The sequence below is a fragment of the Cibotium barometz genome, chromosome 56 (assembly GCF_041138505.1).
Source record: "Cibotium barometz isolate CiBa-2024 chromosome 56, ASM4113850v1, whole genome shotgun sequence".
Taxonomy (NCBI): domain Eukaryota; kingdom Viridiplantae; phylum Streptophyta; class Polypodiopsida; order Cyatheales; family Cibotiaceae; genus Cibotium; species Cibotium barometz.
Genome location: NC_141101.1, coordinates 21,654,246 through 21,677,950, shown reverse-complemented (window position 1 = coordinate 21,677,950; position 23,705 = coordinate 21,654,246). Strand labels below are relative to the sequence as shown.

The 23,705-nt window shown below is 48.3% G+C and overlaps 2 protein-coding genes across 2 annotated transcripts in view; both read left to right on the top strand.

Annotated features, from left to right (window-relative positions):
* Positions 1-23,705, top strand: part of EMB3012 (embryo defective 3012) — a 172,127-nt gene that overhangs the window by 121,454 nt on the left and 26,968 nt on the right. Inside the window, exons 27-28 of the mRNA XM_086791541.1 lie at positions 19,631-19,761; positions 20,992-21,063. Coding sequence (XP_086647667.1) covers positions 19,631-19,761; positions 20,992-21,063 — 203 coding nt within the window. The remainder of the gene's footprint in view (positions 1-19,630; positions 19,762-20,991; positions 21,064-23,705) is intronic.
* Positions 3,130-5,576, top strand: LOC147607028 (uncharacterized). Its single transcript, XM_086791124.1, has 2 exons — positions 3,130-3,991; positions 5,425-5,576. Exons 1-2 carry the CDS (start codon positions 3,130-3,132, stop codon positions 5,574-5,576), a joined length of 1,014 nt encoding a protein of 337 aa, XP_086647250.1.

Sequence of the window (23,705 nt, the reverse complement as noted above, 5' to 3'; positions counted from 1 at the left end):
TACAAATGCAGCCAAGAATGCAAAATCAGCTAATCAGGTGCACTCGCTTGTTGGAAAAGGAAAAGATAAAGGGAAAGAGAAGCTGAATGAATCTGTGGGAATTGATCAGGATGGTTTCCAACAACCTAAGAAGGTAGTTGTTCTGAAGCAACGCCCTCTTCAATCTCGTCAATGGGATGCTTCTTCTCCTTCGCCAGGACAGACTTCTACTTCAGCCTCCGCCCCTGTCCTTCAAAATTGGGTGGGGGTCTTGAAGAAAGGCATCCCCATATGTGATTCAGAGGAGGGGGAAAATGCTATGTCCTACATGAGTAGTGAAGGCATGCAGCCTATGCAGGCAGAGGCTTAGCCTCTTTGAAGTTCTCCTTTCATCCTCACTTTTTTGTACATACCCCTTTTATGCTTCAAACACTTAAGTGCTTTACATATAATGTACAGAGCCTCTGCAATGTTTCAAAGTGGAGGCTTCTATGGAATTATGTACATAAAATGCAGCCAGATATTGTTTGTTTTGCAAGAGCACAATCAGCACTCCATGGCTGGACATCATGGCTTTTTGCATGGTTATGATATATATTATGCTGGTACCGCTACCTATTCAGGTGTATGCATACTGGTGAGACATGAGTTGGAGCCTCAGTTGGCCTTCAATGACAGCAGTGGCAGATGGATTGTCATACAATGTAATGTCAATGGTGATATTTTTGAGTTTGCATCAGTGTATGCCTCCCAGACCTCGGCCATGAGGGCTACATTGTGGGACTCTATATGTAGATATCCATGGAGATCCAATGCATTCATCTGTGGGGATTTTAATAATTCCCCTTTGCCTAGGGATAACACCACTTCACGGTCTCATATGCTATCTTTGGAAAGGCAGAAATGGGATGACATGCTTCTCTCTGTGCAGGCTGAAGATTTATGGCTACTTCTTCAAGGGTCGGTCCCTGGATATACCTTTCACCATAATGCACTTACCACATATTGGGCAAGGCTGGACAGATGGTATCTGTTTTATCCACAACAATTTGCAGATTTCAGCCCTCATCTACTGATAGATTTCTCATTGGGATTGTCAGACCATGCTCCATTGTGGATGAATTTACAGCTTGGCATGCCTCTGGATGATTTGCCACTTTTCCCGAGTAGATTGTTGCATGTTAACAGCGCATATTTTCAGCACATATATTTCCGGCAGATGATGAAATTTGCTATTCATCCTTTGCTATTGCATGCCCAGGAGGACATGAATTTTGCTTGGGACAGCTTTGTCTCTCGTATGCAAAATGTCATTAGGGAGTATGGCAAGTGGCATATGACTGAATGGAGGAATGAGATTGGGGGGCAAAAGAGACAGTGCAACAATTGACTGAGTTTTCTCAATCTAGGCCACTTACGGATTCAGAAAAGGATTACCTATCACGTGCTCAATCAAAACTTTTTGCTAATGATAAGAGGAAATTGCACAAATGGCAGATAAGGGCGAGAATGAAGCCCCTTAGGACAAGGGCTGCTCATCAAAAGCTTTCTTTCAGGGGTTGCATGCTACTCGAAAGAAAAACTCATGCTTAAGGGTTAGGAAGTTGGATGGTTCTTGGACTATTCTTTTTTGGATCTCCAAGATGAATGCCACAACTATTTTCAGAAATTGTTCTCTGCTCCTCCTTTCCCATCTAATCAAGTGATTGATGCAAGGACTGAGTTACTCCAATATGTTTCTGCAATAGTTGAGCCGGATAATGCTCTTGCTTTGGAGAGGCCTTTTACTCACACAGAACTGGATAATGCATTGTTCCACCTCAGTAAATATAAGTCCCCTGGCTGGGATGGCCTTACGGTGGAATTCTACATTTCTTTTTGGGATGATTTGAAAGAGGTCCTCTTGAGAATGATCAATGTGGCATGGCAAGAAAATCAGTTGCTGCATTCTTGGAAACATGGCATAGTCAAGCTTGTGCCCAAAAACCATCTGTGTGATCACATATTTGATTGGAGGCCTATTACATTGATGCCGGTAATTTACAAACTTCTTGCCAAAATGTTAGTGCATAGGCTTCATTCTATATTCCATGCAGGTCTTCACCCTCATCAGTATGGTTTCTGCCGCGAAGACAAATCCATGACAATATATCCAATGCCTTGACTGCAATTGAATATGCTAAGTATTCTCGTCAGGATGTGCTGATATTGCAGGTGGATATTGCTAAGGCATTTGACAATGTTCAATGGGATTTCATTTCTCAGATTATGACAAAGCTGGGCTTTGGTCCCAAGATGGCAAATGCTGTTTATTGGCTATACTCTGACGCTACTGCTCAATGCATTCTTGGGGGCCATTTGTCTCGATCATGGATATTGGGTCGATCGGTTAGACAGGGCTGTCCTCTTAGTGCTCTCTTCTATGCAATTGCCACTCATCCTCTGTTGATGTATCTTGATCATCTAACAGACTCAGGACAGATGACTGGTCTTAAAATCCCAGGGGCTAAACCTTTCTTGGCACAAGCATATGCAGATGATTCCTTCTTTATGCCACAGAATTCTCCTACGGAACTTTGCAAGCTTATGGCCACTCTCTCATTATATGGACAGGCAGCTGGATTGCATATTAATTTTGATAAATCTAAATTGATACCCCTGAAAGAATGTGATTGGCATTCTATTCTTTGGCCGGGGTAGGTGGTGCATTCCAGAGAAGTGGTCAGACATTTGGGATATCCCATTGGATGGCATATCTCAAGAAAGCAGCAACTAAAATGGATTTTCCAAAAACTCCATCGTAAGCTGGAATACTGGAAGATATCTACTTGGCCTCTTCATGTCAGGCTCGGAATTGTGCAATCCATAGTGATGTCTTATTTTCAGTTCTATTTGCCTTTATTGCATTGGTCCTCCAGGGATATTTCAGCCTTTATGTCTCAAGCTATGGAGATATTATGGAAGACAAAATCTGCTGTTAAAGCTTTGAGACTGATGAAGATGGAAATGGTGTGTTCCCCAAAGATGCATGGTGGACTCAATATTCTCAATATAAGATATCATGTACTTGCAAGGAAGGCTACTATGTTGCACACTTTCTTCTACCAACAACAGCCATGGACTTGTATGTTAGCGTCCATGTGTGTCAACATGAGGACTTTAGCTTATGGTCATTGGATTACGGATCATTGGGAGGTTGTTATTGGGAGATTTCAAGGCAGGATACCTGGCTGTCCTTTTTCCACTGCCTTAATACTTGACTGGAAACAAGTTCTCTCTAAGGTCAAATGGGCTCCTCGTAATTGCTTGGGGATGAACTCCATGAGGAAGGAAAGTATTCATTGGAGTGCCATTTTTGACACTCCACTTGCCTTGCAGGAACCTGTTCGGGCATACAATCTTATGAAACTGGGAATTAGGTACATACATGATGTGGTGGATGATCGAGGATATGTCTTATCCTTTCCTCGGGCCACTGCTACCTATGCATTGGGAATGCATCATAGGCCAATATGGAAGAAAATTGCTGAAATATTGCTTCCTTTTTTACCTATTCCAACTATGGCTGACACAGACAGGCTCATGGATTGGCAATTGTGCTCATCTACTGCAAGCACTCATCCTGTTCCCCTTCCAGCCTTGACCTCCATCAAAGCTTACAGGCTTCTTCAGCCTCCCCCATGGATTCAGCAACACGCCAATTCTTTGTGGCATATGAGAAAGCCTCTCTCTTGGTGGCGGAAGCATCTCCGCATGTTATGGAAGTGTAAAATGCCACTGAAGCAAAGACTCTTTCTTTGGAGATGTTTGACAGGCACATTATCAGTTGGGGTCACACTTGCCAAACGTCACATTGCACCATCCACATGTCTAAGATGTTCAGCTCCCTCAGAAACCTTTCTTCATCTGCTGTGGCAATGTCCTTGTTCCAAGACCCTCCTCACCAGAATTTCAGGCTATCTTCGGCTCCGATTCCCGAGTCACAGATTTGGGAAACATTTTTGGCTCTTTGGCAGGTTATTGCAGTCTTTGTCCCAATACTCACTATTTCTTTTCTGGGTGAGATATTGGGCTCTTTGGACAATTTGGAGTGAGCACAACATGGCATACTTGGGTAGGCTGAATCAACAGTCATATGAATTCTTCAGAGCCTCATTGCGGCAATCCTTATATGATGCTTGCCATGAGGGTGATATGGATGCTTCTTGCATAGAGCTCTTCTGTTTATGTTTCTGACATTTGGTTTCCTCTCCTTTATGGAGATCTCCCATCTTTGTAAATTTGTGAACATATAAATATACTGCACTAGACATTACCAAAAAAAAAAGTGTGTGTGTGTGTGTGTGTGTGTGTGTGTGTGTGTGTGTGTGTGTATGTATATGTATATACACATATATATATATGTATATGTATATAACCATGTCATATATTGCAGTCCTCGAGCATCGTGCTCACAATAGAGATGACCTCTAGATACTAGGCTTCTCAGCCACACAAAAAGCATTTTTCTTGAAACACATTCAAGAAAAACATACAACACTTCTCCTTGCATTTATAAACAAGGGTTAGGTGTTCAAAACACATAAACAATGAAGAATCAAAAAGTGATAGCCTTGTAACCTCAAAGAATACTTAGCTCTCTCTCTCTCTCTTTTTTTTTTTTTTGGGCCCAAAACATCATGAAGTCATGACACAAATAGAATTCCATTATAGCTTGGTTTGAGCTTGAGAAAAAGCTTCCATAATACAAAGATAGAAGATAGACGCCTCCTCACAGACTAGGAAACCATAATGTTCACTTCCCATTTATGCTTGGTATTGCTATGTATAATTCTAACAATGGTCATAGTATGCACCTTAATAAGATCGTTGTCACATAAGAATGAGAGGAAGCCTTATGCTTTGATACCAATGCAACTCGCGTAGGAAACGCGGGAGTGGGTGTGCATCGCTTGACCATGAGCACAATTAAACATTTTGGCATTTAATCACAGCCAATAAACAATCCACAAAGCTGAAAATAAAAGTTGCACATATAACACCGCATAGATTCCTGAATGGGCTGATCCCTCCCCCCCCTTTGAGTATTTCATTATCCAAGGAGAAATATAACATGTATAAGCTTTGAGGGCCTTACTCTCCCCATGGGAGATGCCTGATTATCCATATACAGTCTTAAACCTGTTCTTCATCCAATATGGCTATACAACATGTCCTTCCATAGGTGCACAAACATGTATGATAGCCAGATGTGTGTTCCATACGCGCATAAACTTGTATGATAGCCCATATGGCTCTTCCACAAGCACATAATTGTGTAAACCAGTCCATGTTGTTTATCCTTGAACTCATAAATATGTAAAGTTTAAACCAGCCCATGTGGCTTATCCATGAACTCATAAACCTGTAAACCAGCCCATGTAGCTCCCTTTCTCTAAAATGTAGGATATGATCTCTTTGTACACGAAGACCAACAACGACAACAAGTGCTGCAGCTATACCTTGCAGGCTTTCACTATCAAACAGCACGGAGAAATGTTGAGCAAGGCTTTGAGCTTGTCCAAGATCCAACAGAGTGGCAGCTTCAGAGGCTCTAGGGAACCAACCTCCTACAAGACCCTTATCACCTTTGGAACCTCTTCTCTGGGTAGACCCAAACTTCCTCAAACAAATCCCGCGTCGGCTTCTTTCCAAATTAAAACAGAATTCAATAGCAAGCTATCACAAAGCTACTCCACCAAAACGCCCCTTGGCTCTCTCACGACTCTCTTCTTTGCAACAATGCTCTCACCCAATACAATTCTTCTCCCCAAAGCTTCCCACAACTATCTAGTTTCTAATTTATTCGAGCATCTCTCCTTCCTCTACTCCATGCAAGTTCTCTTTCTTCTCTTGGCTGGTGCTTATAACAGCTAGTTCTATAATAGAAGGTGGCCACGCAACAGTCGCCTTATTCCTAAGGCTTCTAACCTTACTCAATGCGCTTAATCTTATTCCTGGGGTTGGGGTGGACATATCTATTCGGTATCATATCTTGACACAAGAAAACCTATCATAGTTCGCAGAGCCCGAGCACTCATACTACCACTTATTCTGGCAACAACTTTATTCCAACACTGGAGCTAGCCGCAGCTCTTACTGGCTGATTCTCTACCTGGATCAAACAGCATATGAGGGTGCAAGCCATGCATCTTATCCACATACTCCATCTCTTCTGGATCAAATAGCATGTGCAGGGCTAATTCCTGCGTCATGTCTTTATCTATGTAGTTCTCAGCACCTTTTTGACTGCCCTGTATATCCAATATACCACTCATAATCATTAATGGCGCATCAAACACTAGTGGGATCCCATAATATTGAGAGGAATCCATAGAAGCAGCCAACATGTCATCAATATCTTCACAAACATCACCATCAACCCAAGGCAGACTATTGCACTGGCTCCTTAACATAGCAAACCTGGTACATGCATGCTGCACATTCACTTGTACCTCTAGCTCAAGCTCCATGTCTAGCTTATTCTCATAGAAATCATTCATGTCCCAGTCATCAGGCATACTTACCACCATATCATCTAAGAAGCCAAAAACAGGGTTATTTTGTACATCACTCTCCACAAGCACTTCAGGTGCATCCTTCACCACTGCATTCCCAGCGCTCTTCAGGCCAGTGGTGAAGGATGCACTTCAGGTGCATCCTTCACCACTGCATTCCCAGCGCTCTTCAGGCCAATGGTGTAAAGACCAGGGTTCACAAACCCTTCCAAATCATCATCCAAATTAGTAATGAGGTCTTCATCAACCTCTGGCTCATCTCCATGGATATAAGACTCCACACACATACCTTGCTGTGTCTTAGCCAGACCCAACACCTCATGTGTATCAACTAGATCATCTTCCTGGCCTACAGAAGACGCATAGACCTGCTTGGAATCCATTTCAAAATCTTTTAGGGCATCATCCAAGATAGCATCAAGGTCAGCATCACATACATCATGAACACTTTGTGTTGGGTCTACCACATTGTCATCACACGTAATCCTGCTCATAATCCTGGGAGGCTCTTCTGACACTAGATCATCCAAAAGTATGTCGAACTTTTCAGCTGCGTCTTGGTCACCTGGAACAACTGTAGCAACATCCTCATAACCTGTGTATAGATCCATGTACATATCCTCAGGATGCATCTCCTCTTCTACTCTCACACATGACTCATGATTACCACTCCATGAGCAATCTTCCAAAATCTTGTCCGTTTCGTTTTCCTTGGGCATCCCTTGCTGCAGACCAACAGAAGGCTCCGCTGGCCCTACCAAGAGGTCCAGTTCTGGCTCAAGAAGTTGGACCTCGCCTCCATCATCTTCTGAGCTGACTTCTTCTGTTTCTGAATCCCATAGAGCTGGTAGCCTGGTCTCCTCATCTTCTTCTTTGGATTTACTACTCTCTGGAATCAGGTCCTTGTCCTTAGCCACATATCATATCTAACTTGTTTGCTCATTGGCTGGTCCATCCAAAAAATTAGAAGTCCTCTCCACTAATCTTGTTCTGCCTTCGTTGCAATCAGCGATGACCTCCCAAGAATTAATGGGTATGCTTTTGACTTTGCTGGCATCACATGTACATCTAGTTCAGCGTCTTGTCCCAAAACAGTCACCTGCAGCTTCTTTACAATTCCCAAATATCTGACTCTAGCACTGTTTGCCATTCTGACTCTAAATTTAGATGGTGCTCCAACCTTTAGTCTCAAAGCCTCCATTGTCTGCTGGGTCAGTATGCATACCTATGCACCACCATTAATATATACTTTGGGGACTCTGTGCTTTTTCACCCAGGCATCCATAACTGGCAAATAATCTTTATCTCCTTTTACTTGCACTATATTCATATGACCTTCCTTTTTCTCCTTCCTGGGGTGTCTTGTGCTGACCACTTTCTCCTTCAGGAGTTTGTAGAGTGCTCAGGTATCCGCCTTCTTGAGAAGAACAGGCGGGTGCTCTGTTCTCGGGGAAGTGTCCCATCTTCCCCACAGGTCTTCAAAATGGTCCACAAGTCTGTCAAACACATGAGATAGATTATGCTTTAAATTCTGAATCTCCGCCCATAGAGCTTCTGGGGATTCAGTGTGTTTATAATATTGCACCAAAGCCTCTTTGATGTCTTCATATGCCCAACCTTGATTTGGCTGAGCTCTCCATGTTTGCAACCACCTTCTGGCATCCCCCTTCAGCAACATAGATAACAATGTCAACTTATCTTTATCCTTATCCTTCCCAAAGGTGAAGGCTGCCAATTCCATCCTTTCCAAAAAACTCCTCTGGATCCTCACCAACATGACCATGGAACACTGGATAAGTTATCATGGCAACCATTTTTACTACTGAAAACTTTCAAACCTTGAAACAGATTGAAGGGTGCTTCCAAGCCCTCCTTATTGGGGGCACCAAAACAATGATGGGTCGGGGGAACCTGCCTCTATAGCACGTCCGACCACACCACCGTCAGGAGGAAACTAGCTACCAACACCACAACACCAACAGAAAACACCAAGTAAAGCACTAGTCCACTCAGCTGATGTCCCTTGATGTTCAGCTGACACAGGCGGATACCTGAGCACTCTCCAAACTCCTCAAACTAACCTAGTTGACTACTCCGTGTCCTCCTAGGTGAGCTCTGACGTCCTGCAGTTCTGATCTTCACTAAAAACCCCTCAGCTGACCTTAGCTGATCACAAGCTGACCAGAAACTCTGCCAGCTGACACAAATTGATTTGATGTTGACTGTATGATGATTTAGCTTCCGGTTGCTGACCCTAATTAGAAGAATTTCCTCTAAGCAACCCAAGATGTCCTCCAAACCCAACTAACTTCAAAATACTTGCCTTAGGGCTGTCCAATCTCCAAGGAACATGGCTGGTAAGGTGCCCCATGAGACATGATGTCCGGCCCCCAACATGTGGCCACTAGGTAAACCAATTGGGGGTTCCAAATCACAGGCTGCAAAAGCCGCTCCTCTGACGCTACTGTAGCTATCTACCTAAGGGCTAGCCTGAGGTGATCCCAAGCTTGAAGTAAGCTGGTTGCAAATCTGTCCTCAAAAGCTCGGTTTAAACCTCGGACCCGCATCTCTATGAAAATCCATCTGGTACATTGCGGCCAAGGGCCCCCTACTCCGGGTGCGGGCTTAAATCCGGGCCAAGAGGAAGTTCTTCCAGGGCTCGCCACCAGAAAGGAGTCCGCTAATGATCAGCTTGCCGAGCAGGGCACGGCTCTGATTGGGCGGGTCAATGACGCCTAGCCCTCCTCTACGACATGGGCAAATGATCACTCTCCATGCCACATTGGCCCCCCTACACGGACTATGAGTCCAAGGAGAAGTATCGTGAAACTGAAAAAAGAAAGGCTTTTCAAAGGATTGAAGGCATGAATCCACTCGCACTCTCCTGGATCCCATTGAACATATCTGATAGGACTGCCACCATATAACCACAAACATCAAGAGCCATGGGACACTATCTGAGGAGAAGGGTCAATGAACCATTGCTTCCCCGAATGACCAACAATCCTCACTGGACTAAGTCTAGTATTTGGGATGATCTCCTCCATATTACATCTCCTCAATCTCTCTCCAGGCAGAGTAAATGATGCAATCTGTAGACTCCTGGCCCGGGAGAGCAATGGCCTGCAGAGGTATGCCTATCCTCGAAAAAACTCCCAGCCAACTCCAATGATAGTCTTCGTGAAAGGTCCCAGAAAGCCACTCATGCGGAATAGCTGCATGAATTTGATCAATATGAATGCGAGAGCCCCTAAGATGCTAAATGGATGCAGCTCTCCGATCCTTCGGAAGGCTCTTAAAGGTCTTCCAAGCAAGAACTGTGTATGCGCATCTCTCCCATCTTGACCACTGCATATAAGGAGATGCACCAAGTGGCCGACCTGCATCATCCCTAATGAGCTTGTTCCACATAATATGTTGTCGCTTCTCCATGCTCTGACAATGGCTGCAATAAGAGGGGAAGATGGTGCCCTGATATCAGCCTCTGTGAACAAAAAACGTGTGCTGGGCATCCACTCTCTCCCGACCCTGGGTGTACATCCTGAAATCTGAGACAAGAAAAAATCCTTCCAAGGCTCACTGTTGCTTGGTAGGAAACCTCTGACCACAAGTTTGCAAAGCAACGCCCTGCACTGAACATCCGGATCGATAATATTCAAGCCCCCCTCTCGTTTGGGCTCAATAACTTTGAGTCAAGCTACCCTGGCAGGAGTGTCTGAAGTGCCATCCAAACCCGACCAGAGAAAATTGCGGATCAATCTTCCCAGTTGGCCAATGCACGCACGAGAGAAGCACCAACAAGAGGCAATAAACCAAGCTGAGGCAAGCAATACCTGATTAACCACCAAAGCTTTGGAAGCTAAATCTAATGTCCTGGAGCTCCAATGGAGGAGCTTCTTCCGGATACTCATAAGAACCAGAGCAAAATGCTGTGCAGGAGAAATATCAATCCCAACTTGGCACCCCAAATATCTAGCAGTGCATCCTCTGCTGATCCAAGTAAAACCAAGCTTTGCACCCCAACTCTCGGTGAATCACTAACCCAAAAACCAACAGATTTGTGCCAATTAATGAGTGTCCCTGCTGCCAAACAGGACTCTAGTGCTACCCGAAAGGAACATAAGTATATATGTGAAGCCTCCAAGAACATGGCTGTGTCATCGGCTAACTCAGAGTCAACCAATTCCTCTTGACTACGAAGAGGCAACCTCAATCCCGAAATACCCACAGTGGAGCAGAGAAAGATGCTCATGGCCTCTGCAACTATGATATATAATAATGGGGCTAAACAACAGCCCTGTTGTACTGAACGAGAAACCTGAAACTGCTCTCCTCTACTATCACCGCAAGCGAGAACTCTACTGTGGGCATCACGATACATGCATGAAACTCCCAAGAGCAGAATGGCTAAGGGTTGATTTCTCGCTATAGCCCATTCGGTGGCCTTCCAAAATGAGAAAATGTTATAAAAGATGCTCCTACTGTGTAAGAATCCATTCTGAGTATCATGAATGACATGTTGCAAAATCGGCTGCAATCTGATGCTCACTACCTTAGCAAGAATCTTATAGGCAGTCCCAAGTAAGGGGATAGGTCCTCACTGGCCAATCAATGTCTTATCCCCGCTCTTAGGAATAAGATAAATAAGCCCCTCTGTGAGAGAAGAAGGCATAGAACTTGTGTCCCACATCTCGTGCAGAGCTGATGTGATCTTATCCCCAATCTCATCCCAAAAAGTAATGAAAAAAATAGGGGATAGGCCATCCTCCCCTGGACACTTACCATGAGGTAAGGCATGAAGAGCATGATTGAACTCATGCATAGAAAAAGGGGCATCCAGAGCGGCACACATCTCCTCAGTGATCAAATGTGGCAATGCATTCTAGAACTTTCTCTGTGCCTTGTGTCTTAAATCAGAGTGCTGCTCAGCACTAAGAAGCTGGCAATAGAAATCAGTGGCGATCTTTCTAACCGTAAGAGGATCTGAGTGAAGAGTGCCATGTGAATCCTGCAATTGCCTGACACTATCTCTGGCATGAGATGGGCCGTGAGAAGCAAAGAAATGTTTGTTACATTTGCCACCCATGTGTGTCCAAAAGGATTCTTGGGCATGGAAACGGTACTCCGCGCGCTGCTCAAGAGAGTGATGAAGTTCTGCCCTAACAATACATAAGGAATCTGCAACCCTGGGGCTGGACACAGAGACAGGTCACCCTCTTTTTGGAGAGACTCCGCACCCGGACAGACAGTGATTATTCTCCCTCCAAGCCGGCGCCCAAGACTCACAGAGTGGAGGGCAGATCATCCGGGCCGGCTGAGAGGGGTGAGCCAGTGGAGGCTGCTTCACTTGCCACAGCTCATCCATGAGGATCCTCTCATGGAACATCCAGGGTCTCGGTGGACATCGCTGCTACATTGGCCGGGGCAGACTTCGCCAGGAGATCCAGAGGGCTCTCGTTGGAGGACCCATCGATATCCTTTTCATCCAGGAGCACCACCTTTCTGCGGGGCGTACCCGCACCTGCGGGAAGATCTTGCCAGGCAGGAGTCACACTTTTTGGTCACCGGCATATGGCTCCCAGGGGAACCAGGGTGGAGTATGCATCTCAGTCAGCGAGCAGCTTCTATCTGAAGTTGTGGACTCTGGCATTCTGGTCCAGGGTCGTGCGCAGTGGATCATCCTTCGGGTTGGGGAAGACCGCATTGGCTTCCTCAACTTCTACGCCCCCAATGGGGCGACCGGGAGAGCCGAGTTCTGGAGCACCATTAGGCAGTCCCTCCCCTTGGCAGACCACTGGTGCCTCGGAGGGGATTGCAACATGCTGGAGGATGCAGAGGACAGGATGGGGGGCAGCCAGGAGACCATTCATGGGCCGGAGCTAGCTGCCTGGGAGGAACTAGTGCTTCAGGTGAGAGGCCAGGATCCGTGGACTCTCCCGGAGTTTGGCAGGTTGCAGGGGAGCCTATCTTTCTCGCGCTCGGATAGACGGGCCACAGGGGTTAACCTATCCCGCATCGACAGGTTTTACATTGATGAGTGGGCCTGTGATAGAGGTGGCACAGTGGGCATACTTGCAGGCTCCTCGTTTTCAGATCACTATCCAGTGCTTCTCCAGATTGAGGACCCCACGAGAGGAGAGCAGAGCCAGAGCGTCCGGATTCCAGATTGTCTCATAGAGGAGCCCGAGATTGCGATCGGAGTTGAGCAGGTCTGGCAGGAGCTGCAGTTCAGGAGAGGATCGGCAGCCAGCGATCTTGCCAGTGGCTTGCAGGAGATTAGCCAGATGCTCAGACAGGCTGCCTTGGACCGGCTGGAGGCTTTCAGAGAGCAGGAGAGGAGCCTACGGAGGAGTCTAGCGTCCCTCCAGAGACTCCAGGAGAGGGATCCTACGAGCCCTTGGATCTCAGAGCAGATGGAGTCAGCTCGCACGGAGATCAGATCCATCGAGGAGAGGAGGGTGGAGTTCCGATTCCATGCTCGGGCTTCCTTTTGGACACAGGCTGGGGACAGAGTGACTCGAGACTTCTTTGAGGCGACAGGGCCTCGCTTCAGACGAGAGGGTCTCAGGCGTCTCCGGCAGGCTGATGGCCAGGTTGTGGTGGATCCCCCCAGGGTTCGGGCTATAGCCACAGATTTTTACAGGGACCTTCTCTCTGCTGAGCCAGCAGATGACAGGGTGAGAGAGGCTCGGGAGGCAGTCTGGAGCTTCACGAGACCGGTTGTGCCGGCCCATTTACAGCACTCCCTTCTCTCCCCCTTCTCGGATACGGAACTGGAGGAGGCTCTTCAGGCATTACCTCGGGGCAAATGCCCAGGAGAGGACGGTCTTTCGGTGGCTTTCTTCCAGAGGTACTGGGGCCTCTTACACAGGGGCTTCAGATTGGCATTCCAGGAGATTATGGAGTCTGGAGTCATGCCGGACAGCATGGCTGAGGGTTTGATCCACTTGATCCCCAAAGAGGGAGGAGACAGACTGGAGATTAGACAGTGGAGACCGATCACCTTGCTAGGCACGGCCTACAAGGTCCTAGCTAAGGCGATCAGCAGGCGGCTTCAGCCTCACCTTCCGGACATCATCCACTCCACGCAGACTGGCTTCATCCAGGATAGGAGCATTCTGGATAACATTTTCTCCTTCTGGGAGGCTACGGCTCTGGCTAGATTTCGACAGGAGGATCTGGCAGTGCTCCTTCTCGACTTCGAGAAGGCATATGATCGGGTGGACTGGGCCTTCTTGGAAGGCACTATGGAGAGGATGGGCTTCCCCCCTCAGTGGATCCGTGGGGTCTCTGCACTCTACTCATCGGCTCATAGCCAGGTGCTGATACAGGGCGTGCGCGGAGAGAGGTTCCAGCTCTCGCGCTCGGTGCGGCAGGGGTGCCCCTTAGCGCCCTTTCTTTTTCTTTTTGTGGCGGAGGCCATGAGCACTTTTTTGACGGCACAGGATACAGGTTTGCGGGGCCTCCAGCTTCCCATCCGTACCTCGGAGGAGCTCCTAGACTCGGAGTTTGCGGATGACACTGCTGTCTATCTTCAGGGAGGTGAGGAGAACCTCCGCCGCTTCGCCTTAGCCATGGACAGGTTTTGCAGAGCTTCGGGCGCTTTGATCAACTGGCACAAGTCGTGTGGGCTGTGGGTCAGCTCTATGCCCCCCCCGACTTGGAGGCCAGTTGACGGTTTTCAGTGGCTGCCCCCTGGCACTACAGTGCGTTATTTGGGATGTTATGTGGGCATTGACATATCTCCGGAGCAGCAGATAGCCCCCCTTCTTCTGAGCATTCGGAAGAAGCTTCTGTATTGGAGTACCGCTCGTTTATCTCTGGCTGGCCGAGTAGTTGTGGCCAACCAGGTTCTGCTTGCTACTATGTGGTACATCACTTCCTGCTGGGCCTTCTCTCGGGCATGCATTGGCCAGGTGCAGCGGCTCATCAGGAACTTTCTTTGGTCCGGTGGCGACGGGCGGCCCGCCAGGGCCAAGGTGGCATGGGCGGTGATCACTCAGCCGAGGGAGAGAGGCGGCCTGGGCATTGTTGATCCTATTTGCCAAAGCCGAGCATTGCTTGGCAAGTTGGTAGTTCGTGGCCTCCTGCCAGGCGCTGAGCCGTGGAAGGAGTTTCTTGTTTCCAGGATGCTCAGCCGCACCCCCTCTCTTAGCGGCCCCTGGACCCCCAGCATTAGGTGGATCTTTACAGAGCAGCGATCCAGAGGAGTGGGCCTTGGCTTCGAGGAGCGTTTTGCAGCTAGCCTTCTGAGGGCCTGGTCGCATCTGAGGCCGTCACTCTTCCAGACTCCTCCGGGCACCGATGAGGAGCGCCTGAGGCAGCCATTGATCTGGAACCCCTTGATTCGACTTCCCAGTGGCCATATGGTTGGATCGCGGTCTCACGTGTCGTGGGGCCCTTTGAGCTCCGGCCCAGCCCAGTCCCTGGACGACTGGATATGTTTTCAGCAGCTGCCTCTAGAGGCCCAGGAGAGGAGACTCAGTGGGATGAGGGGCAGAGAGTTGATGAGACAGGACATTGAGGCGGCCATCCCCCGGGAGTGGCGGACCCCAGTACAGGACCCTCCACCTCCACAGTGGATGGGTGTCTTTACTCGGCATGAGATCCTTCTAGCGGTCTGCGGCACAGCGGAGAGAGTCGCCCCACTCACTTTCGAGGTGGGAGAGGGTGGCCAGCTTCAGAGGACACGACTAGATTTGGATGGGCTCCAGGGTTGTATTCTTCAGAGGGTGCGGGTGGTCGGCTTTCATCAGAGACAGTGGCATGTAGACCCCTCACCGGCCTCGATAGGAGAGGACTGTTCTTGGAGATTATGGGCTTGGGACAGCAGGCCTCTTATTCGCCTTCAGTGGGATCCAGGTGAGTGGTTTTGGCAAGATCCCTACTTGGCCCCTACCAGCCCAGGCATCCCCTTTTTTCAGTACACAGCGAGGCTGGGGCGGCGGATTCAGAGGCACAGGATAGCGAGCACCCCGGCGGCGGCCGAGCATTGGCGGCGACAGGGGCTCTCCCCTGCCTTTCTTAGGGACTTCTGGCAGCGCCTTTGGGCCAGCTTCCGGCCCCGGAAGGTGACGCTTTTTCTCTGGCTCACAGCGCATAGAGGACTGGCTGTGGGGGCATGGCTAGCTTTTGGCAGACACCCAGCGTCCTGCCCTCGGTGCGGCCATGCACAGGAGTCGCAGCGGCACTGCTTATGGGATTGCCCACAGGCTCAGCAGGTCTGGCAGCGCGCTCTCAGGATGGTTTTTGCAGGCTCACCAGGTGAGATGCTGGTGACGTGGGGTGCGGTGGCTTGGGCCACGGACAGCGGCCCGGCCCTTGGATATGAGGACGTCCCTGGCAGCGCGACCATCCAGGTCTCTGACAGGGCGATGGCGGTGGTTCCGACGCCAGACTTCTCATCGGCAGCCCCTCAGGAGGGGGTCGGGCACAGATGGGAGATGATCAGCAGCATGACGGCTTGGCACATATGGAGAGCCCGATGCAGGGAGGCCATTGACCGCCAGGCGACTCCACCGGCGGAGGTCATACAGGCCCTCTGGGTGGACATCATTCACACATTGAGAGGACACTGGGGGAAACTCCAGGGCGACTCGGATCGCATGAGAGGGCGCCGCAAGGCTTTCCTCCGCACTTGGCACCCTGGCCCTTTCCTCACCGCGAGGGGCGAGGATGTCACTTGGCACTACAGGCCTCCAGTCTGGCTTTTCTCACCTCCCACATGTACTACTAGGTAGCCCCCCCCAGAGAGCGGCCAGCCACGGGGGTGGAGCTCAGGAGTTCACTGTGTTTTATCCCTCCTTGCGAGGTGAGCTTTGTAGCCTTATGGCGTTTTCTCATTAACTAATAGAAGGATCTTTTTCCCGGAAAAAAAAAAAAAAAGGAATCTGCAACCCATTGAGCATGAGGATGTCTCTCGTGCTCTTTCTGCAGGGCAGCCAATCTACGTCGAATAGCCCTTTCTAAATCCAAGGCCTCTTGCCTCTGAGACATGACACGTGTGATAAAAGTCACTAATATCACAGAGCAGTGGCGAGGCTTTGAGAGGCATATAAGAAATTATGAGATCTCCAAATATCAAGCATATGACGCGATAGCTCTGCATCTGAAAATAAATGATCAAGGATGCGTATATGGGGTGCTGATCCATGGCAATTCGGATCTCCAATACATAAAACAACTGGGGCAATGATCCGATTTAGAGGTGCATGTAGCAATAAAAGTATGTCCACCTCTGTCAAGCACCCAATCATCTACAAAATCTGTCTAAACGTGTATAGATACATCCTGCATCTCTTCTCCTGTTAGACCATGATAAAGAAGAGTGGATGGACTCCTTAAAATGTCCTCCTCATGCCAACAATCTCTGCCATGAATGGAGAGCATAAACCTCTCCGAAGACGCTGTTTCAAGAGGATGCACCAAGCTCTTATGTCCACCTCTTTTATCCGTTGGCATCTCAACCATGTTAAAATCCCCACCAATAATCCAATGGTCGGCATAGTGAGAGATTTGCAAAAGGCAAACCTCTCACCTCTATGGTTAGAAGCATAGAGGTTGAGAATACCGATGTGTGTAGTACCTTGCATAAGAAGGTTCCACTACGCTCTCGTAGGCAAAACGACATCATGTCCGATGATGCAAGGCAAGATCAAAGCTGAAACAGAGATATAGACACCACCCTTGGTACCAACAGCCGGTGACCAAATGGTGTCCCGAGAAGCTTGCCTGATCTTGCACATTGGCTAGCATCTAGTTTATGCTCTTGCAAGAGCAATATATCCATAGGTCCACCTGTGAGTGCACAGTAAAGCTGGGTTTTTACAATTTGTTTCCGCCGACGCGGAAAAAACCCCCAAGACCGTGAATGTTCCAAGAGACAATCCTCATAAGGACTCAGAGTAGGAACGACCAGATCTCCTGGTCGACGAAGGACCCCCTTTAGAGGCGGAAGTACGTCTCGCATAGGTAAGGGAGGGAAAATTTGACGATGTAAACCTTTCTTCTCTCTCCCACTTGGGGGAAAAGTCAGGGCTAGTTCTCAGAACTAGAGAGGTACCATGACAATGCGAATGCACAACATCATCCTCAAGGGTACAATCCTCATGTAACTATAATGCAGCATCCTCCTGTCAAGGATTCAGATCATGTGCCTGCAAAGCCTCATCCTCCAAAAGAAGGATCAACATCCTGTGAGGCAAGAGCTGCATAGGGGTTCGGGTGCTCCACAAGGGGTGTGGGTGAAGCGGCAGGTACGGGGGTCCGAGGGTGCCTACCATCCCTAATCACAACCCAACACTGTGGTCTGCTATGCCAAAGGAGCAACTGGAGTCTCGGCATCTGCAGAAGGCCTCTGATGGGCAGGACCACGTTGCTTCCTAGCATGGCCCCTCGATCTGGGACAATCTCTAGCAATGTGACCGTGTCGACGACAAATCCAACACTGGTCAGGTCTGCCTGCGATCTCCATCCTCTGGCGGAAATGAGATCTGTCAGGTCTCTGAAGCATAATATGATCATCAGTAATCGATGGATCAGGAACAAGCACAAGGACCTAGGGTACACCATCAAGAGTGGCGGTAACGGCCGTGGAAGCTGAGGCAGGAGAGCTCGGAAGGACTAGTAAGGACCAAGGAAGAGCAAGGAACCGTAGTGAGACGGGGGTAAGGCGCTGATTCTCTGCCACTAGATCAAAGCCCACCTGGTAGTGAAAGAAGAAAATCTTCCTAGGACCAATAGGGAAGGGGCTGCCAGCCAAAACCTAAGAAGTAGCTTGTGAAGAATGAAAGTCCACCTAGAAGAAGCATCGACCAAGCAAACAAGTATCCTGAAAGTGCACAATCAGCTCTGAAGGGAGAGCTGCTAGAAGCCATTCACGGGCCGTGAACGAGAGGGGTGGGAACCATAAACTCTCGCAACAAGGGTGGTCTGGACCTCAAGGTCAATGTCGTGCTGAAGAGAGGTGAGCTCGTCTTGTGAAAAATTGATGATTCTTCCAGCCAGTGGGGGTGACGAAGGATTGGCTGCAGCAAAATAAGCCATAAAGCCAATCAAGAAAAGTGGGCGGCCGACTAATTGCTGCTGAAAAAGAGGCGCGTGCAGAGGAAGGGGGCAGAGGCGGGAGCAGCTGGGGAAGCTAAGGCAGTGGGGCAGGCGGGGGCAACAGATAGGGAGGCGGGGGCAGCAAAAGCGCTGGCAAGGGCTGAAGAAAGGCAGGCAAAGGCAGTAGAGGGGCAGGCGGGGGGAAGCAGAAGGGCTGGCGGGGGCTGAAGAGGGGCAGGCGAGGGCAGTAGAGGGGCAGGCGGGGGGTTGCAGAGGGGCAGGCAAGGGCAGCAGAGGGGCAGGCGGAGGCATTAGAGGGAAGGCGGGGGCAGGAGAGGGGCAGGCGGGGCAGAACAAGGCAGTGCAAGCTCACCTCCTCTCACACGACTCTCACAATACCATAATTTCTGATGTGAGTTGTGTGTTGTGAGTCTGTGACCTGATCTAGTGTTTACTCTACCCTTTGGATCCCATAACTAGCCTGTGAAAGTAGAGCCATGTGATTTATCCTTGATCAGGAAAACTAGCATGAGAAACCAAGAGCCTAGATATATCTTGGACATAGAATGAGGTAATCCATCGAGGGTGGGGTTGTTGGGAATCAAGGTCTTACTTGTGTTCATCCACTCATATAAATGTGTAGTATGTTTGTGTGTAAGGTTGGTAAGCTTGAATATGTGTGAACATCCTCTAGCAAAGGAATAAACACCCACTAATGTGTTTGTGTGTGTGATGTAAAGCCTAGCCACTGCTTCTCCATGCGCTCTTTATACATTTAGAATAGGATACAGGTACCTTCTAGGCCTACTTTGTATGGAGGGAAGACCTTCATGTGTTTTTGGAAATCTCTTTCTCGTTTCAAATAGGCTATGGTATTTTATCGAAGCATTATCCCTACTGGCGCTGCCAGCAATACGTTTTTTTTTTTTTTTTGGAGTGCTCTTCTTCTATTGGATGCATGTTTCCTATTTTTGTAATGGATACAAAAGTTTTCATTGAGTATTAATAATCACATCGTTGCTGATCTCTCTCTTCATTCAATGCTGCAGGAACACCTTTTTTTGAAGTTGGTGATGCTGTTCACCTTACAGCAGAAACCAACCGCGTTGATGTTGTGTCTGTTAAAGTGTTAAGTGAAGATGATGATGACTACACCACCAATGCTACCGTTTTTGTGCAGGTAAGCTTTGGTTGAATGCTTGGTAATGTCACCGTGCTTTGGGCTTGTGAGCGTAATGATGTTGATTTGCTAATATCCTACATGTGGTGACATGTCCTCATATGAAACACTGCTGACCTGCAATTTGGTACCCTTGGTTGTTTCTATTCTTTAGATTATCTTTCTTGGCATTGCTTAAGGCTGATCTTCAATTGAGCTCTTACTTACTTAGTAAGTAGGCCAATTGACAAGGTTATTTTTTTGGGGTCTAAAAAAGGGGTTCAATTATTTGAAATAGGTAGTAAAACGATAGGGACAATCTCTTACTTACCAGGTAGTAGCAGGTATGACTAACAGAGTGCGGGGACTCCCTGCATGGTAAGCCGTTCCAGGAGGGTGATTACATACGAGGGTGTGAGGAGAAGACTGTAAGAGCGCGGGGACTTCCTGCAAGGTAAGCCGTTCTAGGAGGGGGATTACATGAGGGTGTGAGGAGAAGCGGCACACCAAGGGCTATAGTTCCATGTGATCTCATCCCTGCCGCCGGACAACGAAGGATTGAAGCTTAGGCCTTTGTTCCTGCTTGCCAGTTAATTCCACCTTAAGCAAAGAGTGTGGATGATTTATAATCAAATAGAGTAAAGGGACTGTTTGGGAGTGGGCTGTCCCCATGTCAGCCCTCAGGGACTTTGTCCGCCAAATCTTGAAGACTCTGAGGTTATTGATCAACTTTGACGGGGAGTCTCAAAGCCCCTGTAGTCAGGGTATCTGCTGCCCCCCTCAATAATTGTGATTTGATGGAACTTAGGTTGTGGGCTAGGCCTCATGGAAAAGTGTGGGGTTACATATTATGATGTCATGTCTAATCAACTGTAAAACCTCCGGCCCACATTGCATTACCTTAGCTGAGTTTGCAGCTCGCCCAATGCACGTAGATGCATTTTTTCAGCTGACTCTATAGATGCATCATGGAGAGGATCCATGGGATAGACAGTAGAAGGCAGAGAGAAACTACCATTGATGGCCTATAAAAATCCATTGCGTAGGATATTTTTTTTGCTGGCCTACAAGGCATACATTTAAATCCCCAAGGAGCTTTTTGTCCACAGGTAGTAGTCTATAAATTGAAAAAGCAAACCACGATGTCAACATACTGTGGAGAAGGACCTGCATTTACCACACTTTTTCTTTTTGTTTCATGTACAGCTATTTTAATGGTAAAGATTGTTTAAAACTCTTTGTAATGGACAGGCTTTGAAACAAGGCACAGCTATGATTCGAATATCGCAGCTGGGAAATCCTACAGTCGTCGACTATATTCTGGTATGTAAGTCAATTCATGTCAGGGAGTACTCTTTGGCCTTATGGAATCAAAATAGATATGATAGTTTGGAGAACAACATACTAAGCTTATTGCTATGCCATGAAACTCTTGAATTTTTAGTGTGCAAGTTCTTTTTGGTCGACGGTGCCTACACCGGAGGATTTAGAGCATCATTGCGAGGCATCGGGCTTGTCCAACCAGGCATCTCACTATGGCAGATATCTAGGCCATCAAGCAACGACCCATGCTAGAGCTCCTAGGATGATTACGACTCCGGCCATATACTGTTGTACTCACTGTCACTTTTGTACTCCCCCATATTCATGTATTCATGTATCCATGTACTCATGTACCCCATTTTGACTAGTAGCATTAGCTTCCCACTCTCCCTAGTTGTTGCTTTCAGATGCCCCCTACTGATGTATTGTGGGGCTTGATACTTACCTTCAGTTCTTTCTTTTCTTTTCCAGACAGTGTATCAGATGTCACATGGTTGTAACTTTGGTCTCATAGGTCGCTTTGGCCTTTTGAAGACGTTAATATAACATTTCATTTCATTTCATTTCTCTCTCTCTCTCTCTCTCTCTCTCGCTTCGCCCCACATTCTGTTCGCCTCTCTCTCTCTCTCTCTCTCTCTCTCTCTCTCTCTCTTCGCCTTATATTCTATTCGCTTCTCTCTCTTCGCCCCCTTTCCAGCTTCTCTCTCTTCGCCCACCCCACATTCTGTTCGCTTCTCTCTCTTCGCCCCCTTTCGCCACCTGCCCTTGCACAATCTGTTCACCTCTCTCTCTCTCTCTCTCTCTCTCTCTCTCTCTCTCGTCCCCACATTCTGTTTGCTTCTCTCTCTTCGCCCCCTTTCCCCACCCGCCCTTGCTCAGGCCCCCAAGGCAGCAACATACCTATCTTTTGCTACCCCCACTTGCAGCTGGCCACCTATGGGGCCATTAGCTGAGGAGCAAAATCAGTACTTGAAGGGGGACCCCTTAAGTCCAACATGGACAGCTCGTCGGCAACAAGGACTAGAGGTGAGAAGGAGAGGAAATACAGCTTGATTTGGGCGAGCACACAGAAGATCGGTGACACCCATATCAAAACATGCCTGACCACCATGAGAGAAGTATGCAAAATGGAGGATACGGACATTGAGCACCTACAAAAGAAGCTCAGGGAGAACAAGTATAGTGATGACCTTAGGCATGAGTTGCGTGCCTCCATGCAAGAGGAGATGGATAGGTGGAAGGCAGACATGCAGGCATACATGGCAACTCAGCTAAGCAAGATGCAAGAGGAAATGGTCCAAATGTTGGACGCAAAAACCAGCCACCATACCTCACTAATAACGGAGCTGGAGGCCCAAGTCGCGACCCTTAGAGTGAAAAACGAGACCTTGAGGGCACGTACTCAATTCGAAGAAGGAGAGATTCAGCTATCCCTCAATGATGAGCTGAATACATTTAGAGAGCAAATGCAGACCCTCCAGGAACAAGAGGAGAAGAAGGCAAACGAGGCAACCACATGGGCCGAGGTGATTAAGAAGACACAGAAACAATTGGAAGAAGCGGGCAGCTGGATTGAGGTTGCTAAGAAGCAACGGAACCCACCATCATCCCCAAACATCATCAATGACACTCCAAGAGGAGAAAGAAGGAAGATTAGGGCATTGAATGTGAGAGTGGTGGGATGGAAGGAAGGAGCCTCTCCGAAAGAGGACACCATAGCATTATGCAGAAAGCTGGAAATCGCTGTACCCTCGTCGTCGAGGCATGGAGGGTGGGTGAAGACACCACCAAGGAACACGCACTCATCCTCAAGTTTGCAGGGTTGGAGGCGAGGCAAGCATTCCTTACCAAAAGGTGGGCACTAAAAGGAGAAAAGACTTACCTTGAAGTTGATCTCACACTAGCAGAGGTGGCACATAGGAGGGAGTGCATGCCACGCATCTTGGATGCATGGAAGGCAAGGAAATGGGCAGTATACAGAGATGGGAGGGTGATCATCACCGAGCGACGTGCCCAATGACGGTGTGAGACCTATGAGACCAAGCAAGAGATTCCGGTTTGGAACTGCAATGGCGCCTTGAGGACAGATGCAGGTCTAATCGAGGAGACATTTAGAGGAAGAGACTTGGTCTTATACATAGAGACTCATCAGTGCCAGGGGAGTCAGCTTCCAGAGGTGAGAGGATACAGATGGGAGTCTGTTCACCGCCCACACCCACGCACAGTAGGGGGTCTTCGGGGGTCGGGAGGGGTGGCTTTACTATACAGGGAGGAGCTTCAACATGTGATACAGGTGGACGGACGGGATGAGGCTGCACAGTTTTTGTGGGTGAGGATCCAGACAGAGGGGGCCTGAGACATCTACCTTGCACTGTGCTACTTTGCACCCTTCAATTCTAAATATGCCACCCATCGAGAGTCCCCGTCCTTTATGGTGACATTATGAAGTTTTCCAGTCTAGGGGACATCCTCCTGGCTAGAGACTTCAATGTCGGCACCGCAGGTGCATAGGTACCCTTCTTTGAGACAGATGATCCCATGTACAAGGAGATTGACACAGTGGGTACGGATCTGGAGCGGACATTACAGGATACAGCAGTCTACACAGAATATGGAGAGTATCTCTTAGCCCTCGGTGGGGC

Bases quoted from the DNA above. Each gene is read 5' to 3' on its own strand.
- LOC147607028 (XM_086791124.1), top strand. From the start codon at position 3,130: ATGAGGACTTTAGCTTATGGTCATTGGATTACGGATCATTGGGAGGTT. The intron at 3,992-5,424 runs GCAGGTTATTGC...TCTAAAATGTAG, and splicing joins GAAACATTTTTGGCTCTTTG to GATATGATCTCTTTGTACAC.